The sequence below is a fragment of the Podarcis cretensis genome (assembly GCF_951804945.1).
Source record: "Podarcis cretensis genome assembly, chromosome: 10".
Lineage (NCBI taxonomy): Eukaryota > Metazoa > Chordata > Lepidosauria > Squamata > Lacertidae > Podarcis > Podarcis cretensis.
In genome coordinates, this window is record NC_137179.1 from 8,718,328 (window position 1) to 8,736,251 (window position 17,924).

At 46.5% G+C, this 17,924-nt stretch overlaps 1 protein-coding gene across 2 annotated transcripts in view; it reads right to left on the reverse strand.

Annotated features, from left to right (window-relative positions):
- Positions 1-17,924, reverse strand: part of MKLN1 (muskelin 1) — a 95,891-nt gene that overhangs the window by 45,385 nt on the left and 32,582 nt on the right. The window contains exons 5-8 of one of the 2 annotated variants that reach the window (XM_079992465.1): positions 16,885-16,994; positions 15,027-15,219; positions 7,307-7,384; positions 6,231-6,296 (exon numbers count right to left, since the gene is read on the reverse strand). In XM_079992465.1, the coding sequence (XP_079848591.1) occupies positions 6,231-6,296; positions 7,307-7,384; positions 15,027-15,219; positions 16,885-16,994 (447 nt within the window). Of the gene's footprint in view, positions 1-6,230; positions 6,297-7,306; positions 7,385-15,026; positions 15,223-16,884; positions 16,995-17,924 lie in introns of those variants that run through there. The other variant, XM_079992466.1, reaches the window with a different exon arrangement.

The window sequence follows — 17,924 nt, forward strand, 5'->3', positions numbered from 1 at the left end:
CTCGGGCAAAACGCCACGCAAAGCACGGAGAGGCTGCGCCGATCACAAACCTGAACTGAATCTGGTGGGAGATGGTGGGAATAGCATGCACAAGAACTGGATCCATCGCCAACCTAGACTGAACTCATAAGATCGCAGAAGGGACGGGAGAGAGGCAAGCTTGCTTTGCATCTCACTTTGCAACTGCACCTGCCCCCCAGCTCAAAAGACAGAGGCACCACACCTCCTCAGCGGAATGAGCAACGTTTGCCTCTCTCTCCTCTTCTCTCCTTAGCTGATACTATAAATAACAAAAGTTATTTTTGGTCTGCAATTGAACTTAAGAAGTACGGAACAAGCGCTCCCTTTGTAATGAAGTATTATCTTGATGCAAATCCTCGCTCCAGAATTTGCATCAGTCCCCACAGGAATGGAGAGAGAACCCAGATGAATCAATGGGCCAATGACCCGTCTAGCGCAGCATCCTGTTCTCTCAGTGGATGACCAGGGGCCTATAGGAAGCCTGGAATCAGGACTGTCATGACTCTCTGCTCCTGCCGTTTCCAGCAAGTGGGATTCAGGAGCATTCTGACAGGTAGAACAAAGCCCCCGCCCCATTCCAAATTTCGAAGCCCTCATTTATAAATAAATCAGAACCAGGAAGGCCATTTTATTCCCACCACCCCTTAAACATCTCTCCACAAGTGTCTGTCCATCCTCTTCATCCACGTTTCCTATGAAGGATTATCTTGCCAGGCAGAATATTCCACTGGTGAATTGCTCTTAATTAGAAAGCTCTTTCCCCATGTTTAAGATAGAGCTCTTTTCTCCTTCAAGCCCTTTCACGCCATTCTGATGAGTCCTTAAGGTGACTGCCTGCGTCTCCTCTGCTGGTACATCTTCAGAATATTTAACGGCTGTTAAAACGCTCCTCGGAAATTTCCCCCTTCTAAGAAAAGCATTCGTTTCTTTCATGAAAAAGGCCCAAGTGGCAAGGAGGTATTTTGACAGTCAACCTTTGCTCGCACAATCACAGTCAGGCCAGCCTCGTCCGTAATAAACCATTTGCCTGATATGCTTCACACACGCACTGCTCCCAAGGGAGCGTTTTCAAAACAGGCTAATATTCCCGTGTCTTCCACTTATAGGCTCTACAGTCTCCAAAGCCTATTGTTCCAATACATACCTTTCAAGCATTGTCCCTGCCTGACGCCACCCCATCTACTTTGACATCACAACCAGTAGCTTCTGCAATGCAATGCAAAACATGCATATAGCCAAGAAACGGAGTTAACAGAACATAGAATCATAGAGTTGGGTGGAGAGGGGACCCTGAAGATCATCTAGTTCAACCCCCTGCAATGCAGGGATATGCAGCTGTCTCATACGGGGATCAAACCTGCAGCCCTGGCATGATCAGCACCATAGTCTAACCAGCTGAGCTTTCCTTTTATAGGAGCATAAAGCACAGCTGCTTACGTAAATGTAAGCTCATTTTTAGAGCAGTAAAACACAGGAACATTAGGAAGCTGCATTATTCGGAATCAGACCATCGGGTTCAGCTAGCTCATCATAATCCATGCTGACCGACTGACTTATTTATTTGATTTATATACCACCCTTCATCAAAAGATCTCAGGCCGGTTTGAAGTGGCTCCCCAGGGTTCCAGGCAGAAGCCTTTCCCAGCTCTAGCTGGAGATATTGGAAATGCAAAGCAGATGCTCTTGCCACTGAGCTACAACCCCTCCCATTTAACACAGGAATGTTGTTGTTGTTTAGTTGTTTAGTCGTGTCCGACTCTTCGTGACCCCATGGACCAGAGCACGCCAGGTACTCCTGTCTTCCAATGCCTCCCGCAGTTTGGTCAAACTCATGCTGGTAGCTTCAAGAACACTGTCCAACCATCTCGTCCTCTGCCGTCCCCTTCTCCTTGTGCCCTCCATCTTTCCCAACATCAGGGTCTTTTCCAGGGAGTCTTCTCTTCTCATGAGGTGGCCAAAGTACTGGACCCTCAGCTTCACGATCTGTCCTTCCAGTGAGCACTCAGGGCTGATTTCCTTCAGAATGGAGAGGTTTGATCTTCTTGCAGTCCATGGGACTCTCAAGAGTCTCCTCCAGTATCATAATTCAAAAGCATCAATTCTCTGGCGATCAGCCTTCTTTATGGTCCAGCTCTCACTTCCATACATCACTACTGGGGAAACCACAGCTTTAACTATACTAACACAGGAATACTAAACCCCCAATGATCAAACCATGCAACAGCAGTCCAAATTACCACAGCAGAATACAGGAACCACCAATTTCTCTAACAGAAAATCAGACGCATTATCCATTCTCTAGAACAGGCATAGGCAAACTTGGCCCTCCAGATGTTTCGTGACCACAACTCCCATCATCCCTAGCTAACAGGACCAGTGGTCAGGGATGATGGGAATTGTAGTCTCAAAACATCTGGAGGGCTGAGTTTGCCTATGCCTGCTCTAGAATCACCATCTAAACAAATGCAGCTTTGCTTGCCAGTGTGGGAGGAAGAAAGGGGTGACACCTCAAAAAAGGAGAGGAAGGAAGAACTTTCTGATAGTAAGAGCTGTTTGAAAGTAGAACAGACCTCCTTGAGAAGTTGTGGACTCCCCTTCCTTGGAAGTTTTTAAACAGAGGTTGGATGGCCATCTGTCAGGGATGCTTCAGTTGAGATTCCTGCACTGCAGGGGGTTGGACTAGATGACCCAGGGGGTCCCTTCCAACTCTATGATTCTATGAATTCCTTATTCTAGAGACACAATGCTAGAAGCCCTGTTTCTGGTTAAAAAGACAAACCACTAGTACTTGGTAGTCGACTTGATTAGGAGATCTTAATTTGGAAGGTGGGGCAGGATTTATAAACTAGGAGATGCTCCCTAAGATTTTAAGCTTTAAGCTTGCTTGATGCCATCGGAGACAAGAGGCCTGACCTCCGGTTATGAAAGCACATCCCCGTATTGCTGCTTGCAGCGACGCTGACGGGTTATGTAACCATCCTCCTCTGACAGGAATTATCATCAATTCCATAGCACTGTGAGAGCAAACACGCACACAGTTGCCCCTAACAAAACGTCTACAGTGATGTCTCCTGGCTTCACAAGGCACTAAGCAAAATATTAAAATGGATGCCCACAAGACATGCAATAAATTGGCAGGAGGGCTCTCCTCCGTCAGGTAGCTGGCTAGTGAGCCAAGTGCTGATTCATCCCCACGCCAGGCGCTTTGCTATTCATAGCTTAGCAATATTGTGTCATTCTTTATCTCGGTGGTGGTGGTGGGAGGCGGCCTCCAACTCAGGGACCCCAGGCAGCCATTTGCACTAGACTGGCCAGAACCAGTCTTTTGGATTTATGCCCATGAGAAGAAGAGGGGCATATTTATGGAAAAGAATAAAGTACAGGTGTCCGTCTGCCTCAAGCAAACCAGGGGTGTATTGTTCCTCAGTGAGATTCCCAAGGGAAAAGCCTCTGGGCCCTTCTTAACTAAAGAAAAAGGAAGCTTAAGTCTGATGCAATGGAGACGGAATTTCCATTTAGCAAGAGATTGTTCAGGATGGAGAAGGCCAATGTCACGTTCCATGAATCAAGGTAAGTCTCGGGCAGTAGAAAAACTAGGATGGGGGTTGGGGCAGAAGGGGAAGCTCTCCTGGGCTCAAAATAGGCCCCAAAGGTCACGTAGCAAATTGCAAGTTTTCCAGATGACGTTAAGGCATAATACTTACTTTTTCAGCTTGGAATAATTGAAATATGCATCTTCAAGGCGGCAGATGGAAAGCTATGTAGCTCAGCTTTATCAGAGACTTATGGGACGTGGTAGCAAGCAGAGGAGAGCTTCTCGTTGGCTGGTAAATCACTTACAGCCACTGAATATTGGGCTGGCAGAAAATACAGACTGAATATACAGGTGAGGGGCTGCTGAGAGGATAGCAGCAAGCGACAAGAGCAGTCCACCTTGCAATTCTGGCAGCGACTGACACACCTTTAAAATTCCTCAGCCACCCTTGGATTGTTCCAGATTGCACATCCCGAAAGTGTCAAACAAGCTTGAAATAGCGGGAGCACGAAATGTCCTGGTACTATTTGCCCAGAAAAATCAGGCAAATAGCCACTGGTCACCAGTACCTTCCCTAAACACGTGGCAGTTTTAAAACAACAGCGGGTGTACGTCATAATTTGTTGAGACAAACTGCAGAATTCCAGAAACTGGCCTCTCTACAAAGTAACTTCTGTCATGCACGTCAGGAGAAAATTTCCTATTCTATTTCTGCCAGAATAATGTTAAAAAGTATTCCGCTTTCTGTCCACTAGAGGGTGCTTCCCTGCTGCATTAACAATCCCTCTGGCATTTAACGGTATAACTATTATTTATTATGTGGCTGCTAACTAGAAGCTGTACAAAAATGATAAAACAATGTCCCCACACAAAATACTATGAACTATCAAAACAAACCATGAGGGAGGAAAGAAAATGAGGAGGAATGGTTAGGAGGCATATATATAACCAGAAAGGCTTTGGATTGCTTTAAAGTTGTATTTATAGGGTTTATAGGCTGCCTTTCAAAACAAAAGTTTGTCCAAGGTAGCTTAGAATCAGTATCTAAACCAGTATCTAAAAAGTTAAAACTGAAACAGCAGTATAAGACAATTCCGAATCTAGATGCTATAAAAGAATGCTTACAATTTTTAACAGAGAGCAGCAAAAGTTTAAAAATCCAGGCCATCATTTTAGCCCAAATGCAGCCTGAAATACTTTAGTATTTTAAAGGTTATTTCTCTTAATTCGTATTTTTCGTACTTTTCGTATTTTAGGTCATTTCTCTTAACTCAGCATTCCTTGTACACATGTATCAAACCTGAAAACTCTCTGGTAGAGGTTAAAAGCAAGCAAGCTGTACTTCAGAATGAAATAGCTTTTCTATTCAGAGATTTATTTACTTTTTACTGTGCTCCTTGAAGCCCTTATAACAGGTTACAAAACTGGGGAGCTGGTATGACCACAGTGACCTGAAAAATTGCAGCTGAGATTGAATAAAGTCTTCAGTGTTCAATGAAAATAAGAAGGGCGAGTGAGTCTATTTCAGAGCAACCTCTTAAACAGATGGCTCTGGGATACCAAAACATATTTGGGTGATTTGAAATCACCCAATAGGAGTGCTATTTATGCAAGCACCAAAGAAAATTGGGATTCACTAAAAAATGTTTATCGTGGCTGAGGTAATGGAAAGCAAAAAATAACTGCAGACCATTAGTCAATCTCCCCAGCAGAAAGGTTTCCTCCCAGCAATCAGACCCCAAAGCACCAAGCAAAAACCCCATCCGCCAAGGACCTCAAAGAGAACTTTCTCTTGGTCCGCAGCCAATGTCCACCCCACTCAGTGACATCACGTCTCTGGCCGAAGCAGTCGCAGAAACCTCAAGCAAAGGCAGCCAGCCTTCCCTGACCCTTAGGGGCTCCTCAATTGATCCACCAAATTAAAAAATAACCAGTTAAACCAAGCCCGGAATATGACTGCTTTGTACACTGGGAAAGGGACCACACACTGATCCCCGGTGCCATGAACCTGAATCAGTCCCTGGAATGAAGCCCCAAACACACCTGTCTTGACAGAAGGAAAGCTCAAGAATCACAGCAGCCAAAACCAGGACACTCCAGGTTAGGATCAGACGGGCACAGTCCTACCTACCAGCCAGGGTTGTTGATGGACAAAGATTCAGTAGGCCAGGCAAACAAGGTATGTAGGCAAGCAGAGAGAAGGGTCAGGAAGAAAGGAGGAAGAGACAGGCAGAGGAAGCCTAGTGGAACTAAACCAACTGCCTCACATGGGAAAGGTTGGAAACCTCTGGTGCCAAGTCTGCACAGAGTTCCCATGAAGCTATGCAAGACTCCTGGCAATTATTCAGGCTGCAAAACTAGGCAAGAGCCTGATCCTAACATTGCATGGTGCAGAACAATTTTGTTTTAAGTGAATCTGCTTCTGGTCTGTGATCGTGTTGCGTTCCTCCAGTTAAACACATCCGTCTGCTCCACTGCACTGGAAGGGGAAGGAGCTGAGGTCAAAAGCTCCCTGCCTAATTCAGCAATGGTCCTCCTTTTGCAACCTTGCGTTGGTTTCTCAACAGTTTAAGCTGAACCTTGAAATAAGGTCATCCACAGAACTATAGCCAGATGCAAAAACCAATTCTAGTCTTGTTTTTAAAAAGAAAACAAAAAAGTAAAGGCTGCTCACCTGTCTGCACGTCAATGACCATTTGATGGCCGCCTCTCATTCCAGGCCTGTTGTCCTCGCCATCACCTCGTTCAAGTTTAAGGGAGAGAAATCCTCATTATTCTACATGGTTGTGAGTTTCCCGACGCACATATTTAACTGCATTCAAGATGCGCAAACTCACATAATTCCAAGAATGAAAACGACAGCACTGGCTATTGTAACACAAAACATGCAGGTGTCAAAACAGAATGCTGATATCCAACACGATACACTGTACTGGCGCTAGAGTGTTGGAATGAGACGGGGGAGACTTAGGTTTGACTTTCTACTTGGATTCAAAGTTATTGGATAGCTTTGAGTTAGTCCCTCCCCAGATTGCTGCAGGGATAACTTGAGAAGACCATGAGAGCCTGGGGAATTAGGGTGGAATAATAATGCAACTTTTTTCCCCATCAACCCCATGTGAAATATGTGCATCTTGAAAGGACATTTTCCTCTTCTGAAAACAAGCTGAAATGAAAAGGGTGGAGGGTATTCTCACTGACCAGGTCACTATATTATTTTCATGTCCTTACGGGATCTGAGGGACGTGGGTGGCGCTGGGGCCTAAACCATAGAGCCTAGGGCTTGCCGATCAGGTCAGCGGTTCGAATCCCCGCGATAGGGTGAGCTCCCGTTGCTCAGTCCCTGCTCCTGCCAACCTAGCAGTTCGAAAGCATGTCAAAGTGCAAGTAGATAAATAGGTACCACTCTGGCGGGAAGGTAAACGGCATTTCTGTGCGCTGCTCTGGTTCGCCAGAGGCAGCTTAGTCATGCTGACCACATGACCAGGAAGCTGTACGCTGGCTCCCTCAGCCAATAAAGCGAGATGAGCGCCGCAACCCCAGAGTCGTCCGTGACTGGACCTAATGGTCAGGGGTCCCTTTACCTTTATGGGATCTGAAGTGCACATACAGCCAGTGAAAGAAAGCATTAAAATCCCTGCGGTCAGCTCCTGTTTGGACCATGATTCTTACACATTCTGCACTAACTTCTTAAGATCGTCCAGGAATAGCCTGCTACAGACTGTGTTGCAGCGAATCCAATTGTCTCACCTTTGGTGCTTTTGGGGATTATTTGACCCCACCGTGGTTTGTATTCCTGCTGACTGATGTACTGGTTGAACAAGCCATCTGTTTTAAGTGGGGGAAACAAAAACAGGAGAAAATGTCAGCAGCCAGACGCTTCACAGAAAACATCACTTTAAAAAATAATAATTTAATAAACTGTGCTAAATACTATACCTTTAAAAAGTAAATAGCATTAATTAAAAACGGATCAAAAGGCACCTTGAGCATTTTAGAGCAGAAATCTTGGTAACAGATATTGGGCAAAACCACCAAGTGGCATCACTCACAATCAAACGCATGTCAGGTAAGAAGGATATTAACTCCTCAGAAAAGGTGGGGAGCCAAACTTAGTGGTTTTCTGGAGAGGGGACATGACTGGAGGCAGTCCTAAGGCGCAGAAAGAGAGGCTTGGAGGACCACATTGGGCCCCAAGGGTTGAGTTTCTCCACCCCGATTTATGGTGTTTTATTGCACCCGTTGCATATTTCCTTTTAATCGGCTGCTCATCACTTTGGTGGCTTCTGGGCTGAAAAGCAGCCTATAATTAAATGGCAACAGTAATAATACCCTTTGACCAGGATAGAGCTCACTATGTGGAGACAGGAGGGGAGTTCAGCCAGAGAAGCTGCTGGAGAGCATCGCTAGCGGCTCAGGATGTCAGAATGTGTGCTCCTGCTCAGGCAGGCTGGATCCTGTCCTTGTTTTGAGGGTGGATGAGAATGCTTCGAAGCGCAAAAGCCTTTGCGTCTCATGCCTGCAGAAGTCCCCTGGCAGCTCCTAAGACCAAAACGCAGCATGGTGCTTTTTTAAAGGGTTGGGTCAGGATCTCCAGTCAACACCCCCCAGGATGACTTGTGTCACATACAACGCTCTCCCGCCTCCAGCTGTGTTTGTGACTTCCTTATAACCCGGCTTCTCTTGCGCAGGATGCTGGGCCTGGAGTTCTTCCAGGCTTCTTCCCAGAAATATTTCTCCCTTGGCAGCCGCTCCGCTTTCAATCTCCTTGTGCTAAACACCAACAAAGGCTTGTTTTGAGCTGGCACTGGCCAGGGGAGGGAGGGAGGGAGGGAGGGAGGGAGGGAGGGTGAGTTGGTTCAATCTTGTAGAAAGCACCTGACCCCTCTCCTCCCATTCCTCTCGCTGCCAAACCGCTCAAGGAAAAATGCCACCGTAATGCACTGGATTCCTCCGTCCCCTGCACCAAGGGCCATTGTCCACTTATAACGAAAAGGCGGTTTAGAAATAAGGCTTTCGGCTGATTTTTAGAAACAGTTCTCAACCGGCTTGGTTACCAAAACATGTCTCCAAAGCCCTTATCAGCAGCAATTTGGAACAGCCAGTTACTTAAGGGAACTGGTGCCAGGATTGGGGCTTTTAGGTGCTTTGCAAAATTTACCTTGCTGGGACATTGCAAGTTCATTTCACAGAAGGGCCACTGGTGCCTCTTGAAGTGGCTTGGCTTCAGAGCAGGGGATTTCTGGGATGTGCACAAATGACCTACCAACTCTCTTCATTATTTCTTTTAAGCAGGCTGAGTTACCTACCTTTAATTCAAGTGATAGAAAGGAGCTAAGAGAAAAGAATGGCTAGAGGAGACCTCTAGCTGGAGAAACTGCAAGTATCCCAGCATACATCTTGAAGCTAAGGGCAGGGGGGGGGGACTGTGCAAGCCACCCCATGGATGGGTTTCATCCATGGCACCAAAATTTAAGAAGAATGTTGACAAGCTGGAAGGTGTGCAGAGGGGGTGACCAAGATGATCAAGGAAACAAAGCATTATGAGGAATGGTTGAAGATGCTGTACTACCAAGCTACAGCCCTCCAGTTCTGAAACTCTCCTGCTAATCTAGCTCATTCCACAGATCTCCAACATCTGACGCCCCCATCCACCCAAAAGACTGTGTCCTATTCAGCCCTGACCAGCATCCCTACGTGATGGCCTCCAGGTGCTCCAGACTACAACTCCCATTGGACATTGACAGCATCACCAATAGTCAGGGATGATGGGAGTTGTAGTCCAGCAGCATCTGGAGGGCACCAGGTTGGGGAAGGGGCTCTAGGCCGGGAACTGAGGAGAAATAGCAAAGAAATGCCCCCTTATCCAGCTTCCACGACATAAGGACAGTTCCTCAAGTAGCAACTTGCTTGCCTACCACTTTGAGACTAAGCACATATTTTCTCAAGAAACAGAGCAATTCTTTCAGTTCTAAATAAATTTAGCTTGCTGCTAACCGAGCATTTCACAATGCACTGCAGTCTTTTCAAGAGTGTACACATAACTGAGCTGGAAACAGTTGTTTGGCAGGCTCAGAAAGGCAAAATCACTGACCCGATAGCAGCTTGAAACAGTTCAAGGCTTGTTCTCCCATTACAAAGTGGGGAGTTCAGGGGCAGTGTAACCTTACCAAGCCTCACAGACACCAAGTGGGACTGGGACCCAGGGAAGAAATGAAGGCCAGGGGGTTCACAGATGATGTGTTAAGTCTACATCAGAGCCAGTTCTCCCCTTTAACCAGTCCAAGAGTGGGGTAGACACAGCTCCCTGACCGTCCCACATTGCTACCAAAGCCAGAATACAGAAAAGTTGCAGCCCCTATGTCAAAATACTACCCTGAACAGACTTGATATCTCATCTGATCTTGGAAGCTAAGCAGGGTCAGGCCTGGTTAGTACTTGGATGGGAGACTGCCTGGGAAAACCAGATGCCATAGGCTTATACAAAACTATAGCTCAGTCATTAGAGCATTAGGGTGGTGGGTTCGAGCCCCAAGTTGGGCAAAGGATTCCTGCATTGCTGGGGGTTGAACTAGATGACCCTTGCGACCCCGTCCAACTCTACAATTCTATTGTTCTACCTCTGCTTCATAGAGTATTCCCACTAACTCTCACCACTTTCCCCAGCTGGTCAATATGTCTATTGCAGAGATGGCTAGCCTGTAGCCCTCCAGATGTTATCCAACTCCCACCAGCCCCAACCAGCATGACCAATGGTCAGGAATGATGGGAGCTACAGACCAGCAATGTCTGGAGGTTTTCTACCCCTCCTTTATTGGAGCCAACTAAATTGCAGCCTGGTAAATTAAAGTCTGGCTGCTTTGTTAAAATAAAGGCAGCCACATTCCTCTTTATTTCTGCTATCTGCCTATCCCAGGAACCTGTGCAGGGTTGTTGTTTTTTAAGGTTTGACACAGATCTGGGTTACAAACCAGACTTTATGATTTCTCAAGAGATGGGAAGCAGCCATTTCCTCTTTATGCCCAGAATACTAGTTGTGCAACCTGATATCTGAGTCTTATTCAGCCAGCAATCTCCATCTTGGAACAGAGCTTTCAAGTTGACCTCAAAGCTAATTGTTGCATGTTGTTTTTCTTTGTCCTCCTCACTGCTTGCATTGTGTAACATCTTTCCTGATGGAAGTGTTCTGGAGAACTTGAAAGCCTGCCATACTTTATTAGAACTAAAGATTTCGGCAAATATATTGCCCAACTGGGATTTGTTTTCTTATGGATCATGAAGGCTATTTTATTTCTTCTTCTTCTTTTAATTAAATTTGTATAATGCCCTGTACCCGCAGATCTCAGGGTGGTCACAACATAAAATCACAATACAAAGACAAAATACATAATAAAAACAAAAATACATTTTAAAAGGGCATTGGATGTCTATCGGCACAGGGCCTGGTTAAAGAGGAATGTTTCTGCCTGGCACCTAAAGGTGTATAGGTGCCAGGTGAGCCCACCTGAGGAGAGCATTCCACAGACAGGGAGCCACTGCAGAAACCTCCAGACCCCTCGTGTCCTTTGTGTCAATCCTCTATGCCTATCCAAAGGCACCTCCTCAACACTTGCCTGACTCAATAAACCCTACCTCTTAGAGCACCCAAACACTTGTGCCAAGCTAAGGAAAAGATGGAGCCTGTTGCAACCGGTTGCCAGGACCCAGCTGTCTCCCCTATTATCATCACTTTGTAATCAATACCCACATTCCCCAAACAGCACAAGCTCCTTTTTAAAAAAAGGACTGCCTATAACCAATTTAGATAATTCTTTCATACGTCAGATGAGCATCCATGTGGGGAATTGGTGAAAGCCCCCCTGGCTTTAGCTGGCTAAGAAGATACTAACTTCCTGTCTAGTCATGGGGACCAACCTCTCTTACAAAAGCCTAGGAAACAGTCATTCAGATGTACGCTTTCCACATGTATTACCTGGGAAAGGGAAAGCGTTGCATCAGAATCAGCCCCTAGCAGTCCTCTGCCAACAGATACGCAGTCATCGGAAATGGGCAAGAAGTCATCCAAACAGAGTCTTGACTCAGGGGCAGGAGCGGGTGGGTGTTTGTGAATTTACAAGTTTTCGCAGCTCTGGCGAGATGAATTATTTGGAACGCTTGGTGGCTGCATCTGGAGGCACTTCCAAGCAACACCATTAAGGTAACCCTGCATTTGGCATTTCCACCATATGACTGAACTTTCTTGAGAGCTAGCCAGAATATAGGCTGCCTGGAAGCTCTAGGAATGAATCCAAATATGAGGTATTTAAGCCCCGGCTGCGAAACAGCTGAGTTTCAGGGAAACCTTTTTTTATTATTATTTCCAAGAGGAAGTCCAGCAGCTGCCTGAGTTTCCATCTGCACATTTTCTGAGAATTTCAGAAGACACCGGAGGGGAGGGGGACTGAGGAAGCATGCGTGGCCGATGGCCAACAGACACTGAAAACACATTATCTGGATGCAGGGCAAAGGGGTGTCAGCACGCCATGGGCTGGTCCCGGCTACAGCCAGCTCTAGCCCTGGGTTCCTCAACGCTTCTCTCCACCCAATCAAGCACCCTCTGCAATATTGTGAGAAAAATAAACATGTGGCACTTTCAAGCACAAGGAACTTCAAGGAAGCACGCAGCCACAAGGAGGTATTTATGTATGAACTGCCCCAGGTTTTGCCAGCAGGTAAACAGCTGCCTCATTCTTTGCCCTGGGTTTAGCTCATGCAGTTGAGGGATTCACCTGTGGAAAAAGCATCCCTGGGCTCAGTCCCAGCCACTGACAAACACTTCTTTGGTTAAAGTTCACTCCGAGGCAATCTGAGCACTCTCACTGGGGAGACTGTTTCATGCTCCTGTCCCTGGCTCTCTCCCCACACACCTGGTGCGCCACCCACTGCTTCTTAACCAGAGAGGGGAGGGGAGGAGACATCTGTCATTTGGTAACAGCCCTGAAACCCAAAAGACTGCAGTCAACACTGCTAAGCTAGCTTAGGCTTCCTGACCTGTGTGACCAGGAATAAGTTGAATAAGTCACATGATACAAGCGGCCAGCCAATAGCATATATTACAGCAGGGGTCAGCAACCTTTTTCCGCCAGTCCACTGTCCCTCAGACCATGTGGTGGGCCGGACTATATTTTGAAAAAAAATAATAATGAACGAATTCCTATGCCCCACAGACAACCCAGAGATACATTTTAAATAAAAGCACACATTCTACTCATGTTGAAATACCAAGTAGGCCCCACAAATAACCCAAAGATGCATTTTAAATAAAATGACAGATTCTTCTCATGTAAAAACACGCTGATTCCCAGACGTCCATGGGCCAGTTTGAGAAGGGGATTGGGCCGCATCCGGCCCATGGGCCTTAGGTTGCCTACTCCTGTACAGTGGTACCTCAGGTTAAGTACTTAATTCGTTCCGGAGGTCCGTTCTTAACCTGAAACTGTTCTTAACCTGAAGCACCACTTTACCTAATGGGGCCTCCTGCTGCTGCCGCACTGCCAGAGCACGATTTCTGTTCTCACCCTGAAGCAAAGTTCTTAACCTGAGGTACTATTTCTGGGTTAGCGGGGTCTGGAACCTGAAGCGTCTGTAACCCGAGGTACCACTGTATTACAGTGAGACGTTATGGGCCAGGCCACATACCTCCAAGAATAGGAATACAAATGTTTGTGCACACACCCATTCCTACAGGGAACTATATTTTGCAGACTTCAAAAATGTTCGCCCTTGTGATGGTGAGGCTACCCCCTTGTTTTCCAGACTCAACGGTCAACCCGTAAATGTAAGCATCACATCCCTCCGAGGCGCTGCATCTGGAAATTGTTTCCCAAAGGCAAAATGCTCTTGGCTCTGTGGCAAAGCCACTTCCATCCTGCCCAGGAGGTGGGGTTGTGGGCTTCACGCCCACCCCCACGTGAGCGGGGGCTGGTTTCAGCCCCCGCGAGAACAGGGGAATCCCGGCTGGGTCTGCCCTATTTAGGGCCAGCACAGAGGGGGCTCGCCCTCTTTTCGCCGGCTAGCCCTCACGTTGTCGGATAGTCGATAGGACCAATGCCTAAGCCAATGCCTCTCATTCCTGAATTCAATAAAGTTGTGGCCTAATTCGCCCAATTAACCTTAATTATGGTGTCTCGTGTCTTTATTTATCCTGGTGGGGGGCGGGTGTCTTTATTTATCCTGGTGGGGGGCGGGAACGCAATAAATCTAGCTGGGGCAAGGTGCCCTGATGGGTCGGTAATGTGGAGCTCCTCTTGCACCAGAACTCCCAAGATCCCAGCTACCCATTCCATTTGTCACATTACAAGCAGCCACCTGCAAGCCAGGTCCAGTAACTATGGCAATCCCCAGGAGAAGGACAGAGGAATCTAGAGGGGATCACAGGCAAGCATGCAGGGAAACAGGAGCCTCTAACCACCTTCTTTCATGCATTATTTCTCTGCTTATCTTATCTTTCCTTTAACAGCTAATTATTCCTGTTCCTTCCCCTCACACAAACCCATGGGGACAATTGGCTGTTAAAGGAAAGATAAGATCAGGAGAACAACAGAGGGATGCAGAAAGGTAGCCACTCCCTCTCTGCATTCCCCTACTATTCCCTCCAGAGTCAACTGCTTCCCTCCAGGGCAGCTGCAGCAGCGTCAGCCAGAGCCAGGCTTACACACGATGGGTACTCTGGAAATGAAGGACATGACATGTAGCCACATTAGGGAATGCTCCTCTGAGCGGGGCAAGTAGGGAGTTTGTTAACAGGAACTGTAAAGTTCGTTCTGGGTTGGGTGCCTGCCAAGCTGCAAAGAAGATTGTATTTATATTATTCATATTTTCATTCATCCCTCTTTTACTCAGAAGGGTCTCAAAGCAACTTGCAATTGTTTGGCACTGCCAACAATCTGAATGGCATAGGGCTGGGCGATATCTGGTTTTCAACACTATGATATATCACCAGCTAAACATCACGATGTACTGATATATCACAATGTCTGAAATAAGGATGGAACTGTGTAGCGCCACTGATGGCTTCACAGTTTTTCCTGCATCGTGATATTTGCTCCTGTGATTCGATGCTCCCTGCATGTGGCGCAGTTAACAGGGGTTGCAGGAACTGAAAGAAGCATTGGCTGGCTTCACGGTTTTCCCCACATTGTGATTTCTGCACAGCGCGCGTGCACATACACACATCAAGATTCGCAATAAATTGCCAGGTGAAAAATTATGAAACCGCTATCACGATATGGTCTTCAAACCGGTTTTGGACGATCTATTGATATACTGCCCAGCCCTCGACTGAAGCTTAGGAGGTGAGGAGTCCTGTTTCATTAATGACTTACAGAGGTCAAGAATATAAAGGGACCCCAAAAAGCCCAGCTAGAGCCAAGACGTCCATTCATTTGCCAATCTAATTCAAAACGTGCCTTGCTCCCTGCTCTGCCCTTACCATTCACAGCTTTCTCTATCAACTCTTCGCAGGCATTGAAGTCGCCCTTCAGGACTAGCTTGTCGTGAAGGTCTGTGAGCATGGGGTGCTCCAGCGCAATCTTCGTTTTCTTCTGCAGGGACTCAAAGGCCTCTGTGTAGTTGTGCTGGCGAAAGTGCTTCAGGCAGAGGCGAATGGCTTCCTGTTCACGGTACTACTGGAACACAAGGAAATTTATGAGAACAGCACTGTGGATCTCCCAGCCAAATGCTGCAGGATATACCTCCGGCACTGGGTTGGATTAAACAGGGACCTAAGCCCTTGGGAAAAGGGACGCGGGTGGCGCTGTGGGTTAAACCACAGAGCCTAGGACTTGCCGATCAGAAGGTCGGCGGTTCGAATCCCCGCAATGACGGGGTGAGCTCCCGTTGCTCGGTCCCTGCTCCTGCCAACCTAGCAGTTCAAAAGCACGTCAAAGTGCAAGTAGATAAATAGGTACCACTCCAGCGGGAAGGTAAACGGCGTTTCCGTGCGCTGCTCTGGTTCGCCAGAAGCGGCTTAGTCACGCTGGCCACATGACCCAGAAGCTGTACGCTGGCTCCCTCGGCCAATAAAGCGAGATGAGCGCCGCAACCCCAGAGTCAGCCATGACTGCACCTAATGGTCAGGGGTCCCTTTACCTTTACCTAAGCCCTTGGGAGCAGATGATAGAAAGCAATGCCCAATTTTAATTTTACACATATGCCTTCTTACTGATTTAGTTACCTACTTTTAAAATTACATTTATATCCTGCCTTCCTTCCACCAGGGAACCAGGCAGTCACAGACACCCAAGCGCTGATCAGGCTCAGACCTGCTTAGCAGCAGTGCTGATGGATCTGCACCGATTTTATCTGCACAACTACCTTGCAAGGTAGGATCAAGTGAGGATTTGGATCTGTATCTCCTGCGTTGACATCAACCACTTTATCAGCTATACCATGAGGGCCCTCGGAAAGGAAGATCTCTCAGTAGTGTCTAATAGCCAGGAAGTTTAAAAGTTCCATACTGCTTTCATCATGCATATTTTTAATCCTAAAACAATTATTGCAACTTCTGTACTGTCAGTCAGCTCAGAAACCAGCCCTAACTACACATGCTTGGAAGCATTTATAAACTGTTTAATGTTTTAAAAATCTACAAGCAGTGTACAATATTTTTAAAAACTGTATCATTAAAAAATACAGCCTAAAATTGAAACTAGAGAAATATAAAACAGGAATCAAGGGTTTCAATCATATCAAGCAGGCTCTGATTTTATGGGACAAGGAAAAACTGGGCAAAAAGATACGTCCATCAACTACCTGCAGAAATATTTGAACCTTCCCTATACCAAGGCAGTGTGTTGGTCTATCTAACCACTACTGTCTACTCTGACTGCCAAAAGCTTTCTGAGATTGCATGTATAGGCTTCCTCTCCCTCCCCCCCCCCCAAATATAGTAGGTACTCGGGATCTTTTTCAATTGCAGAAAGGTCAAACCAGGACAATAATATCATTATCATTGTTGTTCTTATTAAATAATAGCCTTCTTTTGGAACTGAGGCAAGCTATAAATATGCTGTCACACAAAAGTCAAAGTTCTTCCATTATGAAATGCTCACGCTTCTCACAAAAAGCAGGATTATTTTTCCAAAGCATTTCACATTCCCCAGATTCACAGAGACACGGCCAAACCTAAAGCACCACGTCAAACAGCTATGTCTATAGAAATAATGATATTGATGCTGCGAGTGTCATACAAGAGTTGACTGCTTGAATTCAAACAGGGTAACTTATCCACCAACCAGAAAATTGAATTTCTTTCTCTCACAAAAACCTCCAGCAGTTCTGCAGCCTACCTTGCTGTACCAATTGAGGCAGGGTTGCACCACATCCGGATCGTCAATGCCGTTAAGTTCAACGTACCAGATGCTAAAATTGAAGCTGGGGCCCCACGACAGCAACGGAACTGAGGAATAACAAGAAAGGAGAAAAAGACATTATGTACTGGCATGCTGGTTTCTATTGACCATAGGTAGCAGGCACTGGCTTGTCTGCCATCATTCCTCCCAGACAATTTAAAAGCATCACTGGGCCGTTAAAGAAAATAGGGCAATGCAACAGTTGTTAAGTGTGCATAAACAGTAGGAGGACAACATGGACTGTTTTTGTGTAGCCCAGTTCCATTGCATTATCTCACTCTGGGAAGGAGGTACCAGAATCCATGGGACCCTCAAAAATTGAGAGTTACATACAGTTCAAGCCAAGCAACTGAAGACAAGTGGCCTGCAAGGCAGCATTGTCCATCTCACTATTCACCACTTAAATGTGCATCAAATACAGTAAACTCAGTCATAGATTCCCATGGTAAAAACAAGTGCCACTCTACAGGCCCCAGTCACAATGGGTTATATGACCTGTGCATGCAAGCCCAATCCCCTTTTGAAAGGTTTGTACCCTTGTGTGCATACTCCCTACCACGAAGAAGATAGAAATCCATTGCCCCGTCCTATAGAGCACATCCCACAGTCACTCAGGGCCTCTGAATTCCATTTGTATTCTGCAATTGCCTTCTACATGCTGGGTACTGAAGCCATGTGTGCCAGCTATGATTTCTTTAGATTTCCACCCACTTCTGTTTGAGCACTCTCCCTCTCCCTCTCCCTACCCAGTCAATCCTCAAGATCTCTTAGATGCCAGAGCACTACTTGAAAGTTTCCACAGACAAGCTCAAAACGTCACATCCTCTCACCTGGGAAAACTTTTACTTCCAGGTGTGCAGATTCTGCTTGGGCTAACTGCACACACTGCCCTTCGCAACACACCCCAGGCTTAAAGCCTAAAACTAAGCCTCTGCGTCAAATTAAGCTTTTGAGTACCTGTGGCCAAAGGCCACCTT